The sequence below is a fragment of the Nematolebias whitei genome, chromosome 18 (assembly GCF_014905685.2).
Source record: "Nematolebias whitei isolate Nwh7 chromosome 18, NemWhi1, whole genome shotgun sequence".
NCBI classification, from domain to species: Eukaryota; Metazoa; Chordata; class Actinopteri; order Cyprinodontiformes; family Rivulidae; genus Nematolebias; species Nematolebias whitei.
Genome location: NC_056515.1, coordinates 26641024 through 26659849, shown reverse-complemented (window position 1 = coordinate 26659849; position 18826 = coordinate 26641024). Strand labels below are relative to the sequence as shown.

At 37.3% G+C, this 18826-nt stretch overlaps 1 protein-coding gene across 1 annotated transcript in view; it reads left to right on the top strand.

Moving 5' to 3' along the window:
- The window catches only part of pappaa (pregnancy-associated plasma protein A, pappalysin 1a), a 108744-nt gene extending 90278 nt beyond the window's left edge, over positions 1–18466 (top strand). The window contains exons 17-19 of the mRNA XM_037692009.1: positions 2672–2743; positions 3672–3770; positions 18176–18466. Of these exons, the coding sequence (XP_037547937.1) occupies positions 2672–2743; positions 3672–3770; positions 18176–18280 (276 nt within the window). The 3' untranslated portion in view covers positions 18281–18466. The remainder of the gene's footprint in view (positions 1–2671; positions 2744–3671; positions 3771–18175) is intronic.
- The last annotated feature ends 360 nt before the right edge of the window (positions 18467–18826 follow it).

Genomic DNA, 18826 nt, shown 5'->3' with positions numbered 1-18826 from the left:
ATCCATCCATCCATCCATCCATCCATCCATCCATCCATCCATCCATACACCCATTATCTTTACTCAATTCTTCCTTTCTAGGTTGATAGGGGTCACTGGTGCCCATTTCCAGCAGTCACTATGCGAGAGGTGGGGGACACCCTGGACAGTCCATCTCAGGGATACGCAGAGACAAACGAGACAAACAGCCATTCACCCTCTCACTCACATCTAGGGACAATTTAGAGTTACCAATCAGCCTAATGTGCACATTTTTGGTCTATGGGAGGAAACTGGAGTACCCAGAAAAAAACACACACACATTCACATAGAGAGCATGTAAACTGAACTCCACCCAGAAAGGTCCCCAGCCAGTATTTGGTCCAGCAACCTTCTTGCTGAGAGGCACCATTCCAACCAACTGCATCACTACTACCCTACTTGTAAATATGAATACCAAACCATTAAGGGAAACCATTTACAACACTGTTGAAGAGGAACAAAGTCTATTAAATAAAACTAATTTACTCAGAAAAGAAGCTGCCTCGATTTTGCTGGTCAGGTATACATTTGGCTTTCTATTGGTTGGAAGAAAATGACAGAGTCAGTGCAAACATTTAGAGCAAAGAGCAAAAATTCAAGAGTAGAATTGTGTTGAAGTTTGATGAGAAGACCTGACCCAAAGCCTCCATGATTTTTGTCAGAACAGAAACGTTCAGTCTCTTGTCTTTAAAATCAACAGTTTGAGCAGTTAAGTCCACTGTTTTGTCTGCACGACTTGCAATATTGTATTCTCCACCATGCACATTTTGCTGCCCCCCTCTGCCCAAAACCTTCTCTACTTGTTTTGTACTCACCTTGACTTGATGTATCAATATCTTGGTCTTTAAACTTGGACGTGTTGTCTGCCAAAGGAAACATTCAGCTAGAATTAGAAACAAATACAATGAAGGGTTTGAGATGCCTAACAGTTTTGTGAGTATTTTGAGAACATTTACTACATGTATTAAACACTGGTGTTTCAAGAGATTTTGGAGAATAGTGACAAACTAGTTGCCAGCAGTGACAGCCCATTGAGATACTACCTTCAGTTCCCAGAGAACAAGTTGCAGACAGCCAAACCATTTACATAAAAATTAATTATTGGGACTAAAATCATTTACAGCATCTTATGAAGAGAAACTGGTGATGCATTAAGTATGTTTAAAATATTTCACATTGTTTTATTCCCTAAAGCAAGTCCTAGTTCTTTGCGGAGTTGGAGGTAGGAATTGCCCATCTTAACATGTGATGTTGATAAATTGCCTTTTAACTAGTTGTATTTTAGTTCTTCATCTGACCCACTTAGAATTCTTTCTTGCTCCTTTACCTTTACTTTCCCCTCCTCCTCTTTTTTATCCATCTCTCTGTCTCTGATGATTATGTGCCCCCCCCCCCCCCCCCCCCCTCCCTTTTATCAGCAAAATTACCCTGTCAGGCTGGCTGTGGAATTAGTCATTTTCTATACGACACAACCTCATCTGTGGTGGCGCTGAGATAGAGATCTATTTTTATGTGGTATGAGTGCCCCGGGGACGCTTTGGAGGGTGAGGATCCTATACGTAGTTAGGGGTGAGACCAGGCCACAATCATCGATTATAATGATTTACGGCCTTGCTGAGAGAGGAATAAAAAGGGATGCAGAGAGGAAAAAATGAAAGGGGAATGAAAAGAAAGAGTTTCTGGATGACATCATTATAACAAAAAGTGAGAAAGAAAACGTGAAAGTGCATGAGTTGCAAAAATGTTCACCTTTGGAAAAAAAAAACATACAAACCTTATTTTCCCACCACCCTGTTGGATACAAACATGCATACATGCCAGCAATTTGCTGGGCAGAACTCCTACTCTCCCAGCTCTCTGTTGTCCTTAAATGCTAAGTTGTTCTTTCTCTCCACCTTCAAACCCTGATCCATATTTTTGCATTGATTTGCTGACAGGACTGAAACAAAAAATACCTTAGTCTGCAGAAATGAAAGAAAAGCATGTCAGTTTTGTGAGCTTTTGGGACATGTTGGGTCCAAGAACTGGACCACCTGAGGTCAGTCAGTCCTTTGCTGTGGATGGCACTTTTGGTCATGGAGACTACTTTATATGTGTAATGAAACACTTACGCAGTAAATAAAACCACTCTTTAACCTGCTGGATTGGACGCTCACACACACACACCTAACCCTGTTTTTAGTTGCCTTTCAGCAAAAAAAACACAGAAGAAAAATAAAATCTCATTTTCTGCAATGGAATTTGAGAACTTATTTCTCTTTACAGGGCTGTACAGTATTTCTCACATCTTTGCCTGATGTTGTCCATGACCTAGTAGTAAAGAAACAAAACAAAACAAGCAAACAACAAGAACAAAAAAAAAAAAATGTTTCCACTAAGCACTTATTTATTTCTAGCAAGAAAAGTGTAATAATATATATATATATATATATATATATATATATATATATATAATAAAAAATATATTATAAAAAATATGCCATGCGTATCAAATAAGTTATTTTGATGCGTGCAGTCAAGCATATGTGAAATAAAAGTGCAAGAAAAAAAAAAAAGCAAAGTCCTTGTAAACTGGTTCAGACAGTCTCATAAAGAAGATAAGGTACTATTCCTAAGTAATTGAACATGCAACTGTTGTCTTATTTTACAGAGCATAGTGTGCACAATGGGACTGAAATGGTATCCAGCCCCAGAGTCACTCCATTGCATCAAAGGATGTGAGGTAAGTGCTAAGTACTTTACCTGAGTTGGACATTCTTCAGTGTTTGTGGGGCAATGGTCTCATCAATCACATGGTGCACTAATATACTTTAATTCTTTCACCTTTCTTGACCTGAGATACATCAAATGCAGAATATAAAGTTTTATGAGCTGTACTTGGCTAAATGACTGTAGACAGGAAATGAATTGGCAGATACAGCGCAAGTAAAGCTAAATAACCATAGGTGAAGAACTGATCTCTTGTCACAATATTCTTTGCCACATCTTACATTTCCTAGCAGGGCTGAGATGTGTAAATATGAACACATCTGTATAACGTGCAGCTGAGCTTTAACCAAAGTGATTTAACAGCTGCGATTCAGCCATCTAATTCAGATATGATGACTGCATCTACACGACTGTCTTATATGAGACTAGACTTGGCTTATTATGTAATTTCATAATCTGAAATAACTGTTGTATTTCACTGTTAAAAAAAAAAGGTGTATTTCTCCAAATGTGATTGTGCCATTACGTGATATGTCTTTTGTCCAAAACTGATGCATTCAACTCCAGCAAAGGGAAGAATGATGTCATCGACATCATCATCCATTTGGATAACCTGATTGGTAACCCAAGTGATGAGGGCATGGCCAGCACAATAAATCACCTTACAAGAGCATTTTGTGCTGTGAATAGTTTATGGTGTCTTGGGTTTGATTTACGGGTCTGGCCAACTAAGGGCTTAAAAAGTGACATTGAAGAATGAGGAAAATTTAATGTATCAGATTCATCAGCAAATTCATTCAGCGACTTCAAAAGACCCCGGAATACTCAGGAGAATTTCAGAAGGAAAAAAGCTTAAGGTCTTTAAAATTTATTGAGAAGGTGGCTTGTTCTTAGTTTCATGTTTTTGCTCCATCATTTGTCTCTTTTTCTGTCTGCTACAGCACTTTATGGGAGACAACTACTGTGATGCAGTCAACAACAGGGCATTCTGCAGCTACGATGGAGGAGACTGCTGTCAATCCACTGTCAAGACCAAAAAGGTAAGTGGCATGCTTATAACTTGAATTGATGCAAATCTTTAAATAAAAGTAGTCAAGTTTGATGCAGACAGACTGGTGATGTCTTTCTTTAAGATTAGTTCAATTCATTCAAAAGTATCGCCTCAACGTTGTCCCTCTTCCTTATTCTTATGTCTCATTTTTATGACAAATTAAAAAAATAAAAATGAGAAAATCCTCAAAAATTTAGACTTTCCAAATTCTCAAGCCCGGGATTTATTATTATTTTTTTTATCTTAACCTTCTATACTTTATAGGTTTTCTCTTGCTCAATATGATTTTTGTCTCTGTGTTATTACCATAAGTTTAACTTTGGGTATTATTTTTATTTGAATTGGTAAATACTTTCTTTAAAGGTGCAGCAATTTCTCCTAGTAAAAAAAAAAAAAAAAAAAGCATCTGGTTTTGGTCTAATGTCATATGGTTTGTCGGTTTTGTAATGTGAAAAGAAAGTATCCTATAAATCTGTGGACACTTCAATGTGGTTGAATTTGTCACCATTAAAATTTGTACATCAAATAAGAAAAAAATAATCTTCTTTGGAAGTTAATTCACTCCAAGAAATCCTCACATCCCAGCTGCTTGCTTGCTGCGATGTGGGATGTGATTCAAAGTGTTTGTTTTAGCTTCTGTTCAGCAACATCTGCTTATCTGGCTCAACGTGTTCCTGTGAAAGTCATTTTACTTATGGCATATCAATCTGTGTCTGGTGGAATAATGTGTCCAAATAAGTTTGCAAGTCGTTTTGTGGGGAAGCTTTTCATTTTTTCTTTTGTAAATCAAATATGAAGGACACTCTGTGCATGTAGGGATCTGGATACACCATTCCTACAATTGGCTTTGGTTTTATTTTAAACGTTTATTGCAGTTTTTAGGTGTTTAGTCATGTGATTTTAAAAAAAGTTTCACTTTTTTGTTCATATTTTAAAAAGGTTATGTATAAAAATAACCTTTTTTTTCCTGACACTTTATTTGCTTTTCATCACTGCAAAAAGGAAAACTTCACATCCAGCAAGTTTCAACTACATTTTATTGACTTTTTATTTACACTGTTGAGCCCACATTATTCCTTATCAGTGTGTAGTATGTCATATAGGGATATATTCATACAATTTTTCACGAGTTCTTCATTTTTCTGACTGTGTAAATACCGTGCATTGAATCTAACAGAAATGCGAACGAGAGACGTTATTATCTTTGACCCATCAAATGAATGCGGTCATTTATTTTCAGAATCAAAGTTTAACATCAAACATTTACATTAATTTGGCAAAATATGAAAATAATAACAGACAAGTTTCACAGATAATGGACATCAATCACACGGCGGTGATCGAGGACTTTGCTTCAGATATTTCTAAGATATCTGTTATGATCTTAGGAGAAAGGAGAGTTTAAAATGGAAATGGAGATTTATCTTACAGAGAGATGTGTGAGGGAATTAATCTGTTTGACCAGAAACGTGCACGCTCCTTCAGATCTTAACTTGCCCACGGTACACTTGGTCGAAAATAGAACCTTCTACCTGGTTGATGATAAAATCAGCGTCGGCGTAGGGTTCCTTTCTGACTCTTTCAGCGTCTCCGTGAGGACTGCCAAACCCTTAGAGAGTCGTACGAGGTTATCCAAACAGAAGTTATAATCCCAAAACGTCTCTGGATCATCTTGAATGCGTTTGCATCCAAGAACTCTGAACTCCTTTCATCTCTTTAGCTCTTACACTCTAGCTCTTTAACTCCATCACTCTTCAGCACTCTGTGTGGAACTCACAGAGCTCTGCAGCATCAGACTCACAAGAACCGGGAAGTTGCCACATTTTAAATGAGTTGACTTCCGGGTCAATTTAGAGCTTTCTGATTCGTGGATGGACCAGAATAGAGGTGTGGTTTGTGATGTAAGATGTTATCAAATTCAAGGTCAGAGAATGAGATTGTTTAACAACAGACAGAGAGATTATTACAGAAAACCAGACTTCGTGGAGTCAAACTCTGCTGTATCTTCTCAAATAGTTAAACATGACATTTCTTCTCAGTAAACATTTTAGTTGACCGAAGCCTGAACTTTAACATACTTACAAAACTTGCTCATTGCAGACAGAAAAATCAAGAAATGCATATTAACCTGATTTCTTCTTTGAATGAGGAATAAAAATCATTACTTACTGTTTATGTAAAATAAAAATGAGTAGTTCTCTTCAACCTGTAAGCATTGAGTGAACTAACACAATTTGATTACCAAACATTTGTAAAACAGTAATGATCATAGAGAATTGTCTTTTCTACTTGATTAATTCAAGAAAGAAAGTCTCCAGATGGTTCAAACTGTATTTCTGGATGCAGATCAATGAAATAACAGTCTCTGTCCATCTGATCAGATTTGAGGTCAGATCAGGTTCACTACAAGTGCATGTTAGCAGGACCATATTTTACACAAAACAACACATATTGTTCAACAACTAAATGATAAGATGTACAGAGATGACACAGTGATCCATCTATAGTCCCAGCTTTGCTCACACATGCTATGTAAAAAATACCTGAAAGAGTTCACCTGTTTCTGTTGTGTTTGATTTTGTAAAAGAGCAGAACTTACCTAATATTCAACTTGCCATGATTCTTGAACAGTGTCTGACCTTTAAGATAATATATTTTGGAAATCTTAGAAATAAAACGTTAAATATCAAATATATAATACTATATATAAATATGACATTGCCTAATGAGATACTAGATGAGAATGCATGGATGATGGATGGATGTTTAGCACTTCCGTAAATGCTAAACATTAAGTAAATGCTTCACACAGCAGTAGATATAAAATAAGATGAAATCAAATAAGCAAAATCAACAGATCCTTGTTAAATATCACAACACAAATTGTCATCAATGAATCACAATCAAAAAGTCCTTTTTAAAGTCAGATTTCCAATAAAACTATGACGGAGGTCGTAAACCTAACTGATCTCGTTTCCTCAGGTTATTTAGGGGATTGGAGCACAAATGTTCTGTCACCTCTCATTTATAGACTTGGCTCTGGAACAAATCAAAGCCCTATGTCCAAAGATCTTGTATATAGGCTCATACAAAACCACAAGTTCTGATAAATCAAAGGTGAAAGAGCACAGAAATTGTTATGTTTCTAATCAGCCCAAAAATACAAATAAATCCTGGGAGTCTTGTCCAGGAAGCTAAAGCAGGTGTTGCACCTCCTTCTTTTATGGTTTAAATATACAAAACACATTTCTTACAAAAAAAATTAAAAAAGAAGCAGAGTGCCAATATTTGTTTTAATATTGTAGTTTATTCATAATTTCAGTGTCAATACATCATGAGTACATGTTCTAAGGTCAACAGCAGCATAATGTCAAGGCACAATCATACAAGGTGACCTTAGTCTTCCAGCTGTTTTGGTGCCGCTGATACCTTTTTATCCTGATTTGTTGCCACAGTTTAGACAGAACTTGACAAGCAGCAGTCGAAGAATAGACACTACTGAACTTTAGCAGCAAGGGTTGTTTGAAAGGAAATTTGGCCACGAGTTGAGTCAGGGCTTCCCAGTTTTCAAGCTATAACCTTTTATCAAAGATAGTCATGGTTTAAACTTCTTTTGGTGACATGTTAAGTAACAAATTTGCTATTTAAAAAAATTAATAAATTGTTGTAGGATTTTGACATTTGCGTTCATGTCTTGAAAATAATTTAAACCAGACTGAAAGCGAGAAAAAAGATATTCTAAATGATAATGATCAATATCTCCATATTCTAGTATACTGTCTATAACTAGCACTTCATTCTTGACACCTGTTTGCCCAGTATAATGTAGAATTCCCGTCACGTTTTCATGTTTAAATTACAGCATGGGACAGGGTGCCATCTTTTCACTTTATATGGTGTGCAACGACATAAAAACTCAAAAGTACTCATACACTTTTTTCCTTGCTTTTTCCAGTTTGTAATATTGTGTGTATTGAATAGCACACGCACTCAGCTGATCATGTTCTTTTTTAAATCTTGGCAACTTGATTAAATTCTCCTTGACGACATCACTCTATTAACATTATGTGAAACAAACAACTGGCTTGTGCTTTCACACTTTGTGGTGCCCAGAAAAATAAATAAAATTAAAAATAGCTATGAAATAGCAAATTCTGTTGTCATTTTTTACTTGACACTACTTGCTTTATGTTCCTTAACTAATATAAATGCATTTTATTTACATAAACAAATTGAGAGGAACAGCAATTTAAATAATTTATTTTTCCAACTTTAATAGGGCATTTTCATGTATTTGTTCATTTCTACTGGGACACGCCTGTCCTCATCAGCAACCTTGATGGAGCAACTCATTGCAGGGTAAACAATGTGCATGGTGAGCAATAGGGGCTGAAGATGGATAAAATCCCTAAAAAACAAATTGAACAAAACCAACAATGAAAAGACAATATATGACAAAAGGAATCTGAAACTCATTACCGACCAATTCCCCCTTGTTTGGTTAATGAGTTATGAACTTGCTAGGCAACAAAGACAGGCAGTATTTTACTGTTTTGTCAAATGCCAATGTTTTTGTTCAAACCACAAGTAAGGAGTTTGTCCCCATTTGTTTAATTGTTCCCCAACACATATTATGATGAAGTGGCTTTTGTCACAGCTGAGAATTTTTGATGTCAACAACAAAACATCTTCACATAGTTATTTATTGTCTTTAGGCATCGATTTTATAGAAATAAGTTTCTTTTTAAATATTATTTAGAGGTGGACTTTAAGAATGTTTCAAGTTACAGAAACACTCATTTGAGTTTGCAGTATTTCTCACAGCTTCAGTTGTTTTTTGTAAAAGATCATGGAGAAAAGGGAATTCTAAACGTGGGCTTCAATTTAAATGATCAAGTTCATTTATGTACCACAAAATGCCATTATTTTAAAATTGGATTTAAAAAGTACAATCTTGCTGAAATTTAATTTGCTGTTCCCTTTTGGTATTTATTTAACTTTTTACTCACCACAAAGAAAAGGGTTATGAATTCAATACAGATTTTTTTTTTCATCAGTAGTCCAACCAGCTAAAAGTGGTTGTCTCAGAGGATGGCATGAATGTGAAGGCTGAATTTTAATTTGCTGAAAAAATGGTCTAAACCTAAAAAGAAACAATGGGAAAGCTTCATTGCAGCAATGCATGCTGGGGGTTTTATTTTTAGTTTATTTGTTTGTTTTGGTACAAAAGGTTTTCAAAAAATATGTCAGTAAGATGGTTTTGTATGTTCACTTAATAAGTTCTTTTAGCATCATTTGTATTGTATACAGTTGTCTACACATAGCACGGGGAACTCTCAGCTGTAACTTAACTTAGAAGCTATGACACTAGTCTGTCAGTTGTGGCATTTTATTGTTAGCAGAGAAAGTATTAGCATGTTTTATTTTAAATTAGAAATCAGAAGCCTACGTTCCTTGTACAAATATAAACCATAGTTAGCAATTACTCTGACTGCTTCTATTGACCATAATAGACTGGTCATATCACAGAAATTGTGCTGGTAGAGAAATTATATTCCAGACTCCCTCTTCTCTCTATTTTCGGTATTTACTGCAACTTCTTTATAGTTGTGGAGGGGCTTTCTTCAGCACTTTTTGAACAAGAGGTAGGTTACACCCTGGACATCAAAGATCAACACAAGCCCTTTTCCTATGGGCTCGACTCAGCCTTACTCGGGTCAACTTGGCTTGAGTAAAAAGAAGAGAGCGTGCCCATTTGCAGCTGGGTACTTAGGAAGATCTACCCGTTCAAGGTTCCAGGCAAGCCCCACAGAGCCAATGATTTTACATCAGAAAACTGCAGATAACTGATTAAACAAGAAGCCATGTCACAATATGAGTCTCGGCAGAGACGGCCTCAAAACCCCCGTTTTCATCCGTCATTCTCTACAGCCACTCTGACTTGCTGACTTGTTTTTATCATTTATTTTTTGCTAACATAAGCCTTCTAAGCTATCTCTAACTCACTTTTAACTTGTGTATGCCTAGCATAGACTGAGCACTAGGCACACCATGACCTTGATATCCTCCATTGTTGAGTGTCATCTAAAAATCATATCAGAGGAATGTCGAACAGCATAGCTGTGACAATCTCACCCACATCTATGCAGCGTTAAGTTGTATGGAAAATCACCAAGGTCATAAATTAGGGTGAGGTAGGTTGCATTACACAACATTAATAAAAACAACTAAAGACACAAAAAATGCACCTACACACACCTAGAGCCAATATACTGCAGAATTGCTAATTTACTTAGAATACATGTTTGTGGACTGTGGAGTGAAAACCTGGAGAAAACCCACACTTGCACAGGGAGAACAGTGTACTGATGTTTTTTTTTATATATAATTTACGCCCTTTCAGATTATTCTTTGTTTTAACTGAATAAGGGATTTCTTACTTGCAGCTCATGTTGCAAAACTACTTAACACTAAGTAATTCATGTGTCAATGCATACCTTCCTAATTCGAAGGATATGATCAGCTGGTCTCTCAACAAAATTGATCAACTTCTCCCGACAGGAGTCAGGGTAAGGAGGACCCTTGACAAAAACAAATTGGATTCATGACAACTGTTTTTTTGCTGTTTGAGTTGGTGAAATCTGGATTGTCTACAAATTTGTGTGGATGTGTCGAAGCTTGGCAGCACTCAGACTGAATTATGTGGAGCTGCGTCAGAATTGGAGCAGGCTGTTATCAGGACTGTGAACTTTCTGGCAGCACCCATGAACGGTGGGAATAATCTTGGAAAAAGCTGTGAGACCGACTTTTGTCGTAAAGGATCAATTCGGCTGTTTGGAGTTTCCATCAGAAAAATGTACCAGAGAGAATTTTAAAAGGCAGAAACAGCAATTCACGAGTTCTGCCTGACCCATACTGTGGCCTTGATGGTGGACTTATCTCAACCCCTCCTGGCATGTTTAGAAAAAACAAAGATGCTTTGTCTGTCTCCTACCTCTCCCTTCCCCAAGGCCGTGGACATGTGACTGAACCTCAACCGAGCTGATGATAAATTACACCTCTTATCCGGACAATGGCGGGGGGGGGGGCTCTGGACTATGCTATGACCTTCCCTTAAAATTCAATGTCTTCACTGGCCTATATGTACATGTATCACGTCTATTTATGTGCTATGCTGTGGTAGGTATTTTTGATACCTCATATTGTGCCCTGTCTAGGACAAGGTGTGAGAGATCTTTTTTTTAATATTGTCACTCCTCATTGTTTTCTTCCCTTTTCTCATCTAAGCAAAATATTTATCTGAACAAGAATAAGAAGGCTGCACTTTTTATAGTAGCAGCTTCGTGCACTCCGTCCATCTTTCGGACGACTGTACATAAATGTTCTCGTTGCATCTTGGTGCAATGATAACAAAGCTTATTCTGATTTTGATTCAAACTTTGCATTTTCACTACAAAACAGAGAGCTTGAAACTCAATGGGACTGACTTGTGATCGACTGTGAGAGAAACCAGATGCATCACAAGTTAAAAGTGCCCCCTTGTTACTCTCACTTACTCTCATTCATTCTCTTTTGGTGTTTCAGTCTCCCCACTAATTGCCACTACCAATCATTTACATTCTCTTCCTACTTTTTGTAGTCTTTCTTTTTGGCAATTAGCAAATGTGCACGCTAACCTTCGGTTGCTATGCACTAGTCTGGTGACTCAGTGGGAATCTGAGGCAATGTCATGTCCTCATTATGTTGTAACAAAACACAAAAACAAATAAAAACAGTGACCCCATCCACACCTCTTTGTTGTTTCTTGGCCAAAGCTACTTGTTACATCAACGTTTTTCTGTCAACACTTGTGTTGAGGTCGAAGAACGAAAGAGAGACAATAACTAACTCTCAAAGCAACATTTTTACTAGATAGGCAAACAGACAGACATACAGACAGAAAGTAATGACAGCTGATCTTTATCTGTGATAGAAATGTTATTTTCATAAACATTTCCTGTTTCTCCCATGTTCTTATTTACTTGGAAAAAATAATAATTCAGAAGCAGCGTGGAAAAATGATTACACTTAACAGGTAGTGAAAAACAACTTAAATGGCAAACAGTGAAATGTAACCTTAGTGTTTAACAGTTCTTTGAGGTTTGTAGGCATTTAATTGGCTAATGCTGTTGCCTCTCACTTGGAGGGTCCTGGGTTCAATTCCCAGCTGTAGCCTTTCTGTGTCCTGTTTGCATAATCTCCCTGAGTGTGTGTGGGCTTTCTGTAAGTAATCCATTTTCATCCCACAGTACAAAAACATGCTTGTTAGGTTAATTGCCAATTCTAAATTGGCTATATGGGTGTAAGTTACTGTTTGTATGATTGCGTCTCTGACTGGGTTGTTCCTGTGATGGACTGGTGCTCTCTCCAGGGTGTTCTTGCTATTTTGGAGGATAAGGTATAGGTCTCTCTGACCCCAAAAGTATATACTTTTTTTGGAGGGGGCACACATCTAAGAGAGTGTCATGAGCCTGATGATGATGGCACAATTTCACAAGTGTATTTTTCTGTAACAATATTTTATTTTTCAGCAAGCATTAAATATAGCACCTTTGCTGTCATATTGCACATTTTATGGGATCTGGTAAAAACAAGCCACTTCTGGCTCTACCCCATGGGACTTGAACTTTGTATTTTAGGTCAGTTCACCACAATTTTAGACACTACATAGAAATAATAAAATAAAATAAAAAATCTACTTTGGCACATCTGATTTTAATGAGTGATTAACATCTGCAGAATTTGAAGACGTGAGAAGCAGGAAAACAAAACATGAAGGATAGAGGCCCTTGAATATCTAAATTGGGCACCATGGATCTAAGGTCATTCCAAATTAAAATTCCCTGTCAGTTCAGCTTTATGACTACCTCCTTTAGTGGTTCAAAGGTAAAACTGTGACAGATTGACTTCAAACCCCCATAGCGTCTTGTTCATGAAAACGGCTTCTCAGGGCCAACATGAAAATGTATTGTGACTCATGCTTCTAGTTATTGTTGAGACTGACACTAGAAGATGAAACTTACCATTTTTGCAAATTCGGTCAACATTTCAGGAAACATGGATGGGCAGACCTTATTTGTTTTAAAATTATCTCATATCCTTTACTGTCCATCCATTATCTTTTACTCGCTTCTTCCTTTTTCGAGTCACAGGGGTCACTGGTGCCCATGTCCAGCTATCACTGTGTGAGAGATGGGGGACACCATGGACAGGTCTCCAGTCCATCACAGGGCCACATAGAGACAAACGAGACAAACAACCATTCACTCTATCACTTACACCTAGGGACAATTTAGAGTTACCAATCAGCCTAACATGCATGTTTTTGGTCTGTGGGAGGAAACCGGAGGACTACCTGGAGAAAACCCACACATGCACGGAGAGAACATGCAAGCTTCACCCAGGAAGGCCTCATGACTGGGATTTGAGCTGGGGCAACCTGCTCGCTAGTTTGATTGAAATATATAAAATTCTCCCTTTGCTAAAGTCTTACTTGATATTGGATTGCAACAATCCAAAATGCTCCAAACCATCAAACTGTGACCGTTTCTGCTTTTTGCTTATAACAAGTTTAGAAGGTCCATGTCATTAGCACCATGCTGCTACTGTTTTACCCTCTTAACGCCCATTGAAATAATAATAATAATAATAATAATAATAATAATAATAATAATAAACTTTATTTCTATAGCACCTTCCAACAACGCCTTGCATTGACCAAGGTGCTTTACAAGATAAAACAAGATTAGAAACAGGACACAATAAATCAGTGCAAATTAAAAACACAGCCAGAATAAAAGAAGGTAAAAGAGATCAAATCAATAAATAAATACTAAATACTAAAATACTAAAAGTTAAACATTAAAAGCCCTTTTAAATAAGTATGTTTTCAGTTTGGCTTTGAACAGAACCAGATCAGAGATGGCACGCAGCTCATAGGGAAGAGTATTCCAGGCTGTTGGGCCTGCAACAGAAAAGGACCGGTCCCCCCATTGTTTGCACCTTGAGCGTGGCACCTCCAGCAGATACTGACCAGCAGACCGTAAAGCTCTGCTGGGCTGGTGGACTTTCAAAAGTTCTGAAATATAAGGTTGTACCAGGAAGGGCAAACTTTTTTAACCCAAGTCTTTGGTGTTTTTCCCTAATTTTTCTCAGTGTAATGTAACATGTGTTGTAGTGTTAGGTAAATGCTACAGAGGTAGTCCTTACTCACTTTTATGAGCAGATTATTTTCATTGTCTGTGGAAATGAAACAAACAGAATTGAAAATAGAGTGAGTTTTCTTTAATAATGACTTTTTACAAAGGGAACTCACTTTTTTTTTTTTCATGTTGCTTCCAAGCAAAGTAAAAAGCCCTTATTTTAGCCTTTGTTTTGATAATAATTTGTGTATTAAGGAGTTTTGGATGACTTGCTGTTCATTGTTCTGCCCCAGGGACTTTGAAGGTGCAAGGAATGGTTGCACGTAAGGCCACCACAGGATCTCCCCTTAATAGTTGCAAGCTGTTTGCTAGATTTTGAGAGACGGCGCAGGGGGAGGGGGTTGTGGGTGTAAAGGAAGCAAGGGTCTGGAACATGCCTCTCTGTGGGGTTCCCTATGCGGGACCCTTTTTGTAGCCCCCAATATAGTTTGGAAAGAATTTTTTCTTGGATCAACTTAGCTTCTCTAAGACATTTTTTTTATTATAAATGTGCCTGTGTGTTTTTCTCTCTAAGTTAAGGTCTTGGGTAAGTGCTGAGATTACTCCCAGGCCTTTACCCCTGTTTGCAACTCAGAGTTTGGCACAAATATACCCACTACGTGACTTGCGTGTGTCATGATGGATGTTTGTCTCTAAGCTGATGGTCCGTGATATCCACCGCTAACCACAAATCTCTGTGTTGGTAATTCACGTACAGAAATTCCTTAGCTCTTTTTCAAAAGGCCAAGTCGCACACGGAGAGAGTGTTAGCTTATAAAACGTGCTTCAAACGTTCAGTTTACTTTGATTTTTTTTTTAATTCTACATCATCTGTTCTGTTAAAACCTAACCCACCATATCTTTTCCTTAATGTATGTTATGTTTACATGTGTCATCAAAAATCTTTTAAAAGCCTTCTCATTATTTTTCTCATGTGTCACTATAGCATCAATTTACTTATTTTTTTTAAACTGGTATAATGATTTTAAAGATTGGAATGTGTTGTGACTGATGCTGCATGGCAGAGGTTTAAGAAATGATTTCAAAAATAGGCATTTCATTTGTTGTTCTTTCATAAGTCATATTTAATTTTAGCTGAAAAGTTTTTTTTTAGCTTCTTAAAACATTTTGGCAGAGATTAGATAAGAAATAATCAGTCCTTGTTTATTGCTTTTGTAAATTTTCTCCAATAGCCACAGTTACTTGTTAATGAACAGTGACATATGCATCTCTAAAGCATCCCGTTTCTTTTTTTCCTCATTCTTCAGCCCGTTAGATCACCTTTTTCTTTGAAATGCTGGCTTACTGCAGATTGCACACAGACAAAACAGAGAGGAACTTTTTGACCTACTCTGTAGGTGGAAGGATGGGACACTGACAATATCTGTGTTCTTTAGAAGGTCTTGTTCTCACCTTGTGAGCATCCTCAATCAGCCCTCTTCTAACACTGGAGCTCAGGGCAGCAGGAGGACCCCCATGCCCACAAGGTTAGGTTGTCTCATTTTCTACACCACCATGGGAGAATCCTAAGTCAGGGCCAGATGTGGCACCTGGCCCAGCCACCTTGGAGGTCAAGGTCAAGGGAAGCCGTGTCAAATCTGCCACCCACCATCATTTTCTACAGAGAAAGATAAGCACAAGTGGCCTTGGAGTGGAAGTTAAGTGCGCAAGTGATGGGAGATATGGTGGGAAATTGTCCTGTGAAAGAAGGGCGTAATAACAGAGTGTGAAAACATTCAAAGAAAACAGATACATTTTAAGCAGAGATGTGCTCATTAAAAAAAAAAAAAAAAAAGACAGATGAGAACAAAGACCCCACATTTTTGGTTTGAAAGTGCTTCAGAGGAAACACTGGCCGTCCATGTGACAGCTGTTTTTATGTGCTGATTGCACTGCTCATCTGTGCAAACATTTAAAATGATATATTTCTATATCTGCATCACTATTTCTGTGCTGACCCATGTCATTCCACAGATCTGCTGCCTTTAAATGACCTGCTTCCACAAATGATAGTGATCTTTATTGTGCACTATATTTATCACTATTTACAAGAAAAATAGGAAAGCTATTTCCTGACATGTAAAATGTCATTTGTATTATTTCAAATTAAAAAAGTTATGAACTAAACCTAGTTTAAGTAAACATGTCTCCCTGAGCTAAAACAGTGTTTTGGAAGTTTCTTATTGGCACAGTCTTGGCATTTTTTAGAGAATCATAAGAGCTGACTTTTCAAAAGGAAAACAGGTAGAAACTTCACATATTGGGAACATAATGCTCTAAAAGTGTTTTATTTTTCTTTGTCGGACGAGAAATTCTATGTATTATTTTCAATGTATTCAACAATTTCCTACCAAAATTTCCAAAATAATATTACCTTTTAGTGTCTTTTTGTTTTACTAATAGTTTCAGAAAATGTAAAACATTTACATTTGAACTGGAGATTCATAACCGTCCTTTGGAACAAGTCATTTTGCAGCAGCAAGACAGTTTTCACTAATAGCATTGAAATAATAGCCACATTTGGCACAAAGCATCCTGTCAAATCCATGATGGCTGCACTGACTTTTATTAATGTTACATTTGCAACATTTACTTGGATCCATTGTCTAACAAAGGCCACTTTAGTCCAATAAAATAAAGCAACACTGGCTTCAGGCTCCCAGCTCTTTACAATATTAGCCACCAAGACCCAAATTGAAACTGTCCTTGGTATGCTGCTTGCCTTACATGACCCTAAACAACACGTGTTTCCCTGTTTGGCCTGAAGAAGGGGGGCACATTTTGTGTACCCAAACAGCTGAAGCCAACCCCTTGAGAGGTGAGCAAGCAGACAAGGCTGCAGCAGCTGGTGCTGATGACGCATTGCCAACATTATCCAGTTACGTCAACGCCAGGGCCAACGACCACTGATCATCCTGTTCTGCTTTCACCGGCAGTATTTCATGCTGACACCAAACTATCAGAGAAAATGGGAATAAATGAAAATATAAACTGTTTTCATATTATGAGATTGTGACATGGAATGGCTCTTCTATGAGCTGCAAATGAAAAAGGAAAAACTTTCCGGTCGTTGGCTCAATTTTCAGAGAGAATATTAACTTTTTTTTTTTTTTACAATGCTTGACAAGGGGCAGCTGTGATTGAGTGGTTAGAGCAGTCGTCCTTCAGTGGGAGAGTTGGGGGTTTGATTCCATCAGCAGTCACATGCTGAAGTGTCCCTGGGCAAGACACTGAACCCCTCATTGCCTCTGATGTGTGTCCCATCGATGTATTAATGTGAGAAAGCACTGATTAGTCTGTGTAGAGATATAGTAGAGTGCTGTATGAATGGGTAAATGAGGGCACAGATTGTGTTGTAGAGCACTTTGAGTATCTTGATAAGATGAAAGTTTGCTATATAAATACAGTCCATTCACCATTTTCCATTATCATTTATTTAAAACTTAAATTTTTGCCTTTTTTTTGGATTTCTGGTGTCTATACATTTTAAAAAGTAATAGCTTGAAATATTCACTTCTGCCTTTTTCTTTAACCATATTGAATAAAATGTAAATAAAACCATTTGGATTTTTTTTTTTTTTTGTAGAAATTTGAAATTTTTTACCATTACATGTCTTTTCTTTAAACGACTCTTCGATTTTCTGTACAAATTTATTTGATGCTCAACTACTTCATTATTCAATCTGACGGAAGTTACTTTTTTTTTTTTTAGATAAATTTGTAATATAAGACATTTTACATTTTATTAAACAACGGTGGTTTACAAGTAAAGCTAAAGTTGCAGATCAGAAATAAGTAGACTCAATCAGTAACCATTTTTCTTGTTTATAATAAGTTACTGATTATTGCTGTGCTTTTAAAAAAAAAAAAATCTTATTTTCAGCTGCCATGAAAAGAAAAGGGCTCATGTGTCTGTGTGTACATTTATTATACTGTCTGCTCATGAAACACTGGACTGAATTTAATGAGATTTTCATAAAGTAATACGTTAATACAACTGATTAGCTTTTAGAGTCAACCAGACTCCAGCTGGCCATCACACCTAATCGACCTTGGCAAAAACAAAAAAGACTATAACTTGTTCAATTTGCATGCATCAGTAATGAATACAATAAAACAAAATGTTAGTGTTATTATATTTTGCAATAATGTAACTTATTTTTCTCCCACGCAGGTAATTCCCTTCCCCATGTCCTGTGACATACGGGATGAGTGCTCCTGCCGAGATCCCAACGCCATGGAGAACAGGAAGGATGAGCGCTTCCATTCCCTCGGGTGATGAACCTGAGCGGTGATCTCCGTTCAGGCTTCCAGGACCCTTCAACACAACACAGCCAGAGTGGCCGAGGCAGAACCCCCTTCATCCTCCTCTCGGCCAACAGTCGCCTCCACATGCTGCTTAAAAGGCATACCTCTACATTTATACTGCAATCCCAGCCAGCTAAAATACTTGCACCTCTCTACAGAAGGAAGATCTGAAAAAATAAGAAAGGATGGGAATTATGAGACTTCACAGAAACCACGGTTTCTCAGCTAAGAGGAAAGTAACCCCTGTGATACCATCATCAAAAAGACATGTATAGCATTTAAAAAAAAAAAAAAATACATGAAACAGACATTTCTTTGGAAGGTGACACACAAAGATGAAACAAAACCAAGAATAGGTAGCATGCCATTTGTTGAGTTTTGTGCTGGCTTTAGTATTGTTTTTAGTTACCTCACTCTACAATCATGAGATTGAACCAAAGGTAAATCAAAACATGCAAGTATGGGATAGTGCCGATGCTGGCTCTGTGTTTTGCGGATATGACTGATATGAAGAAAC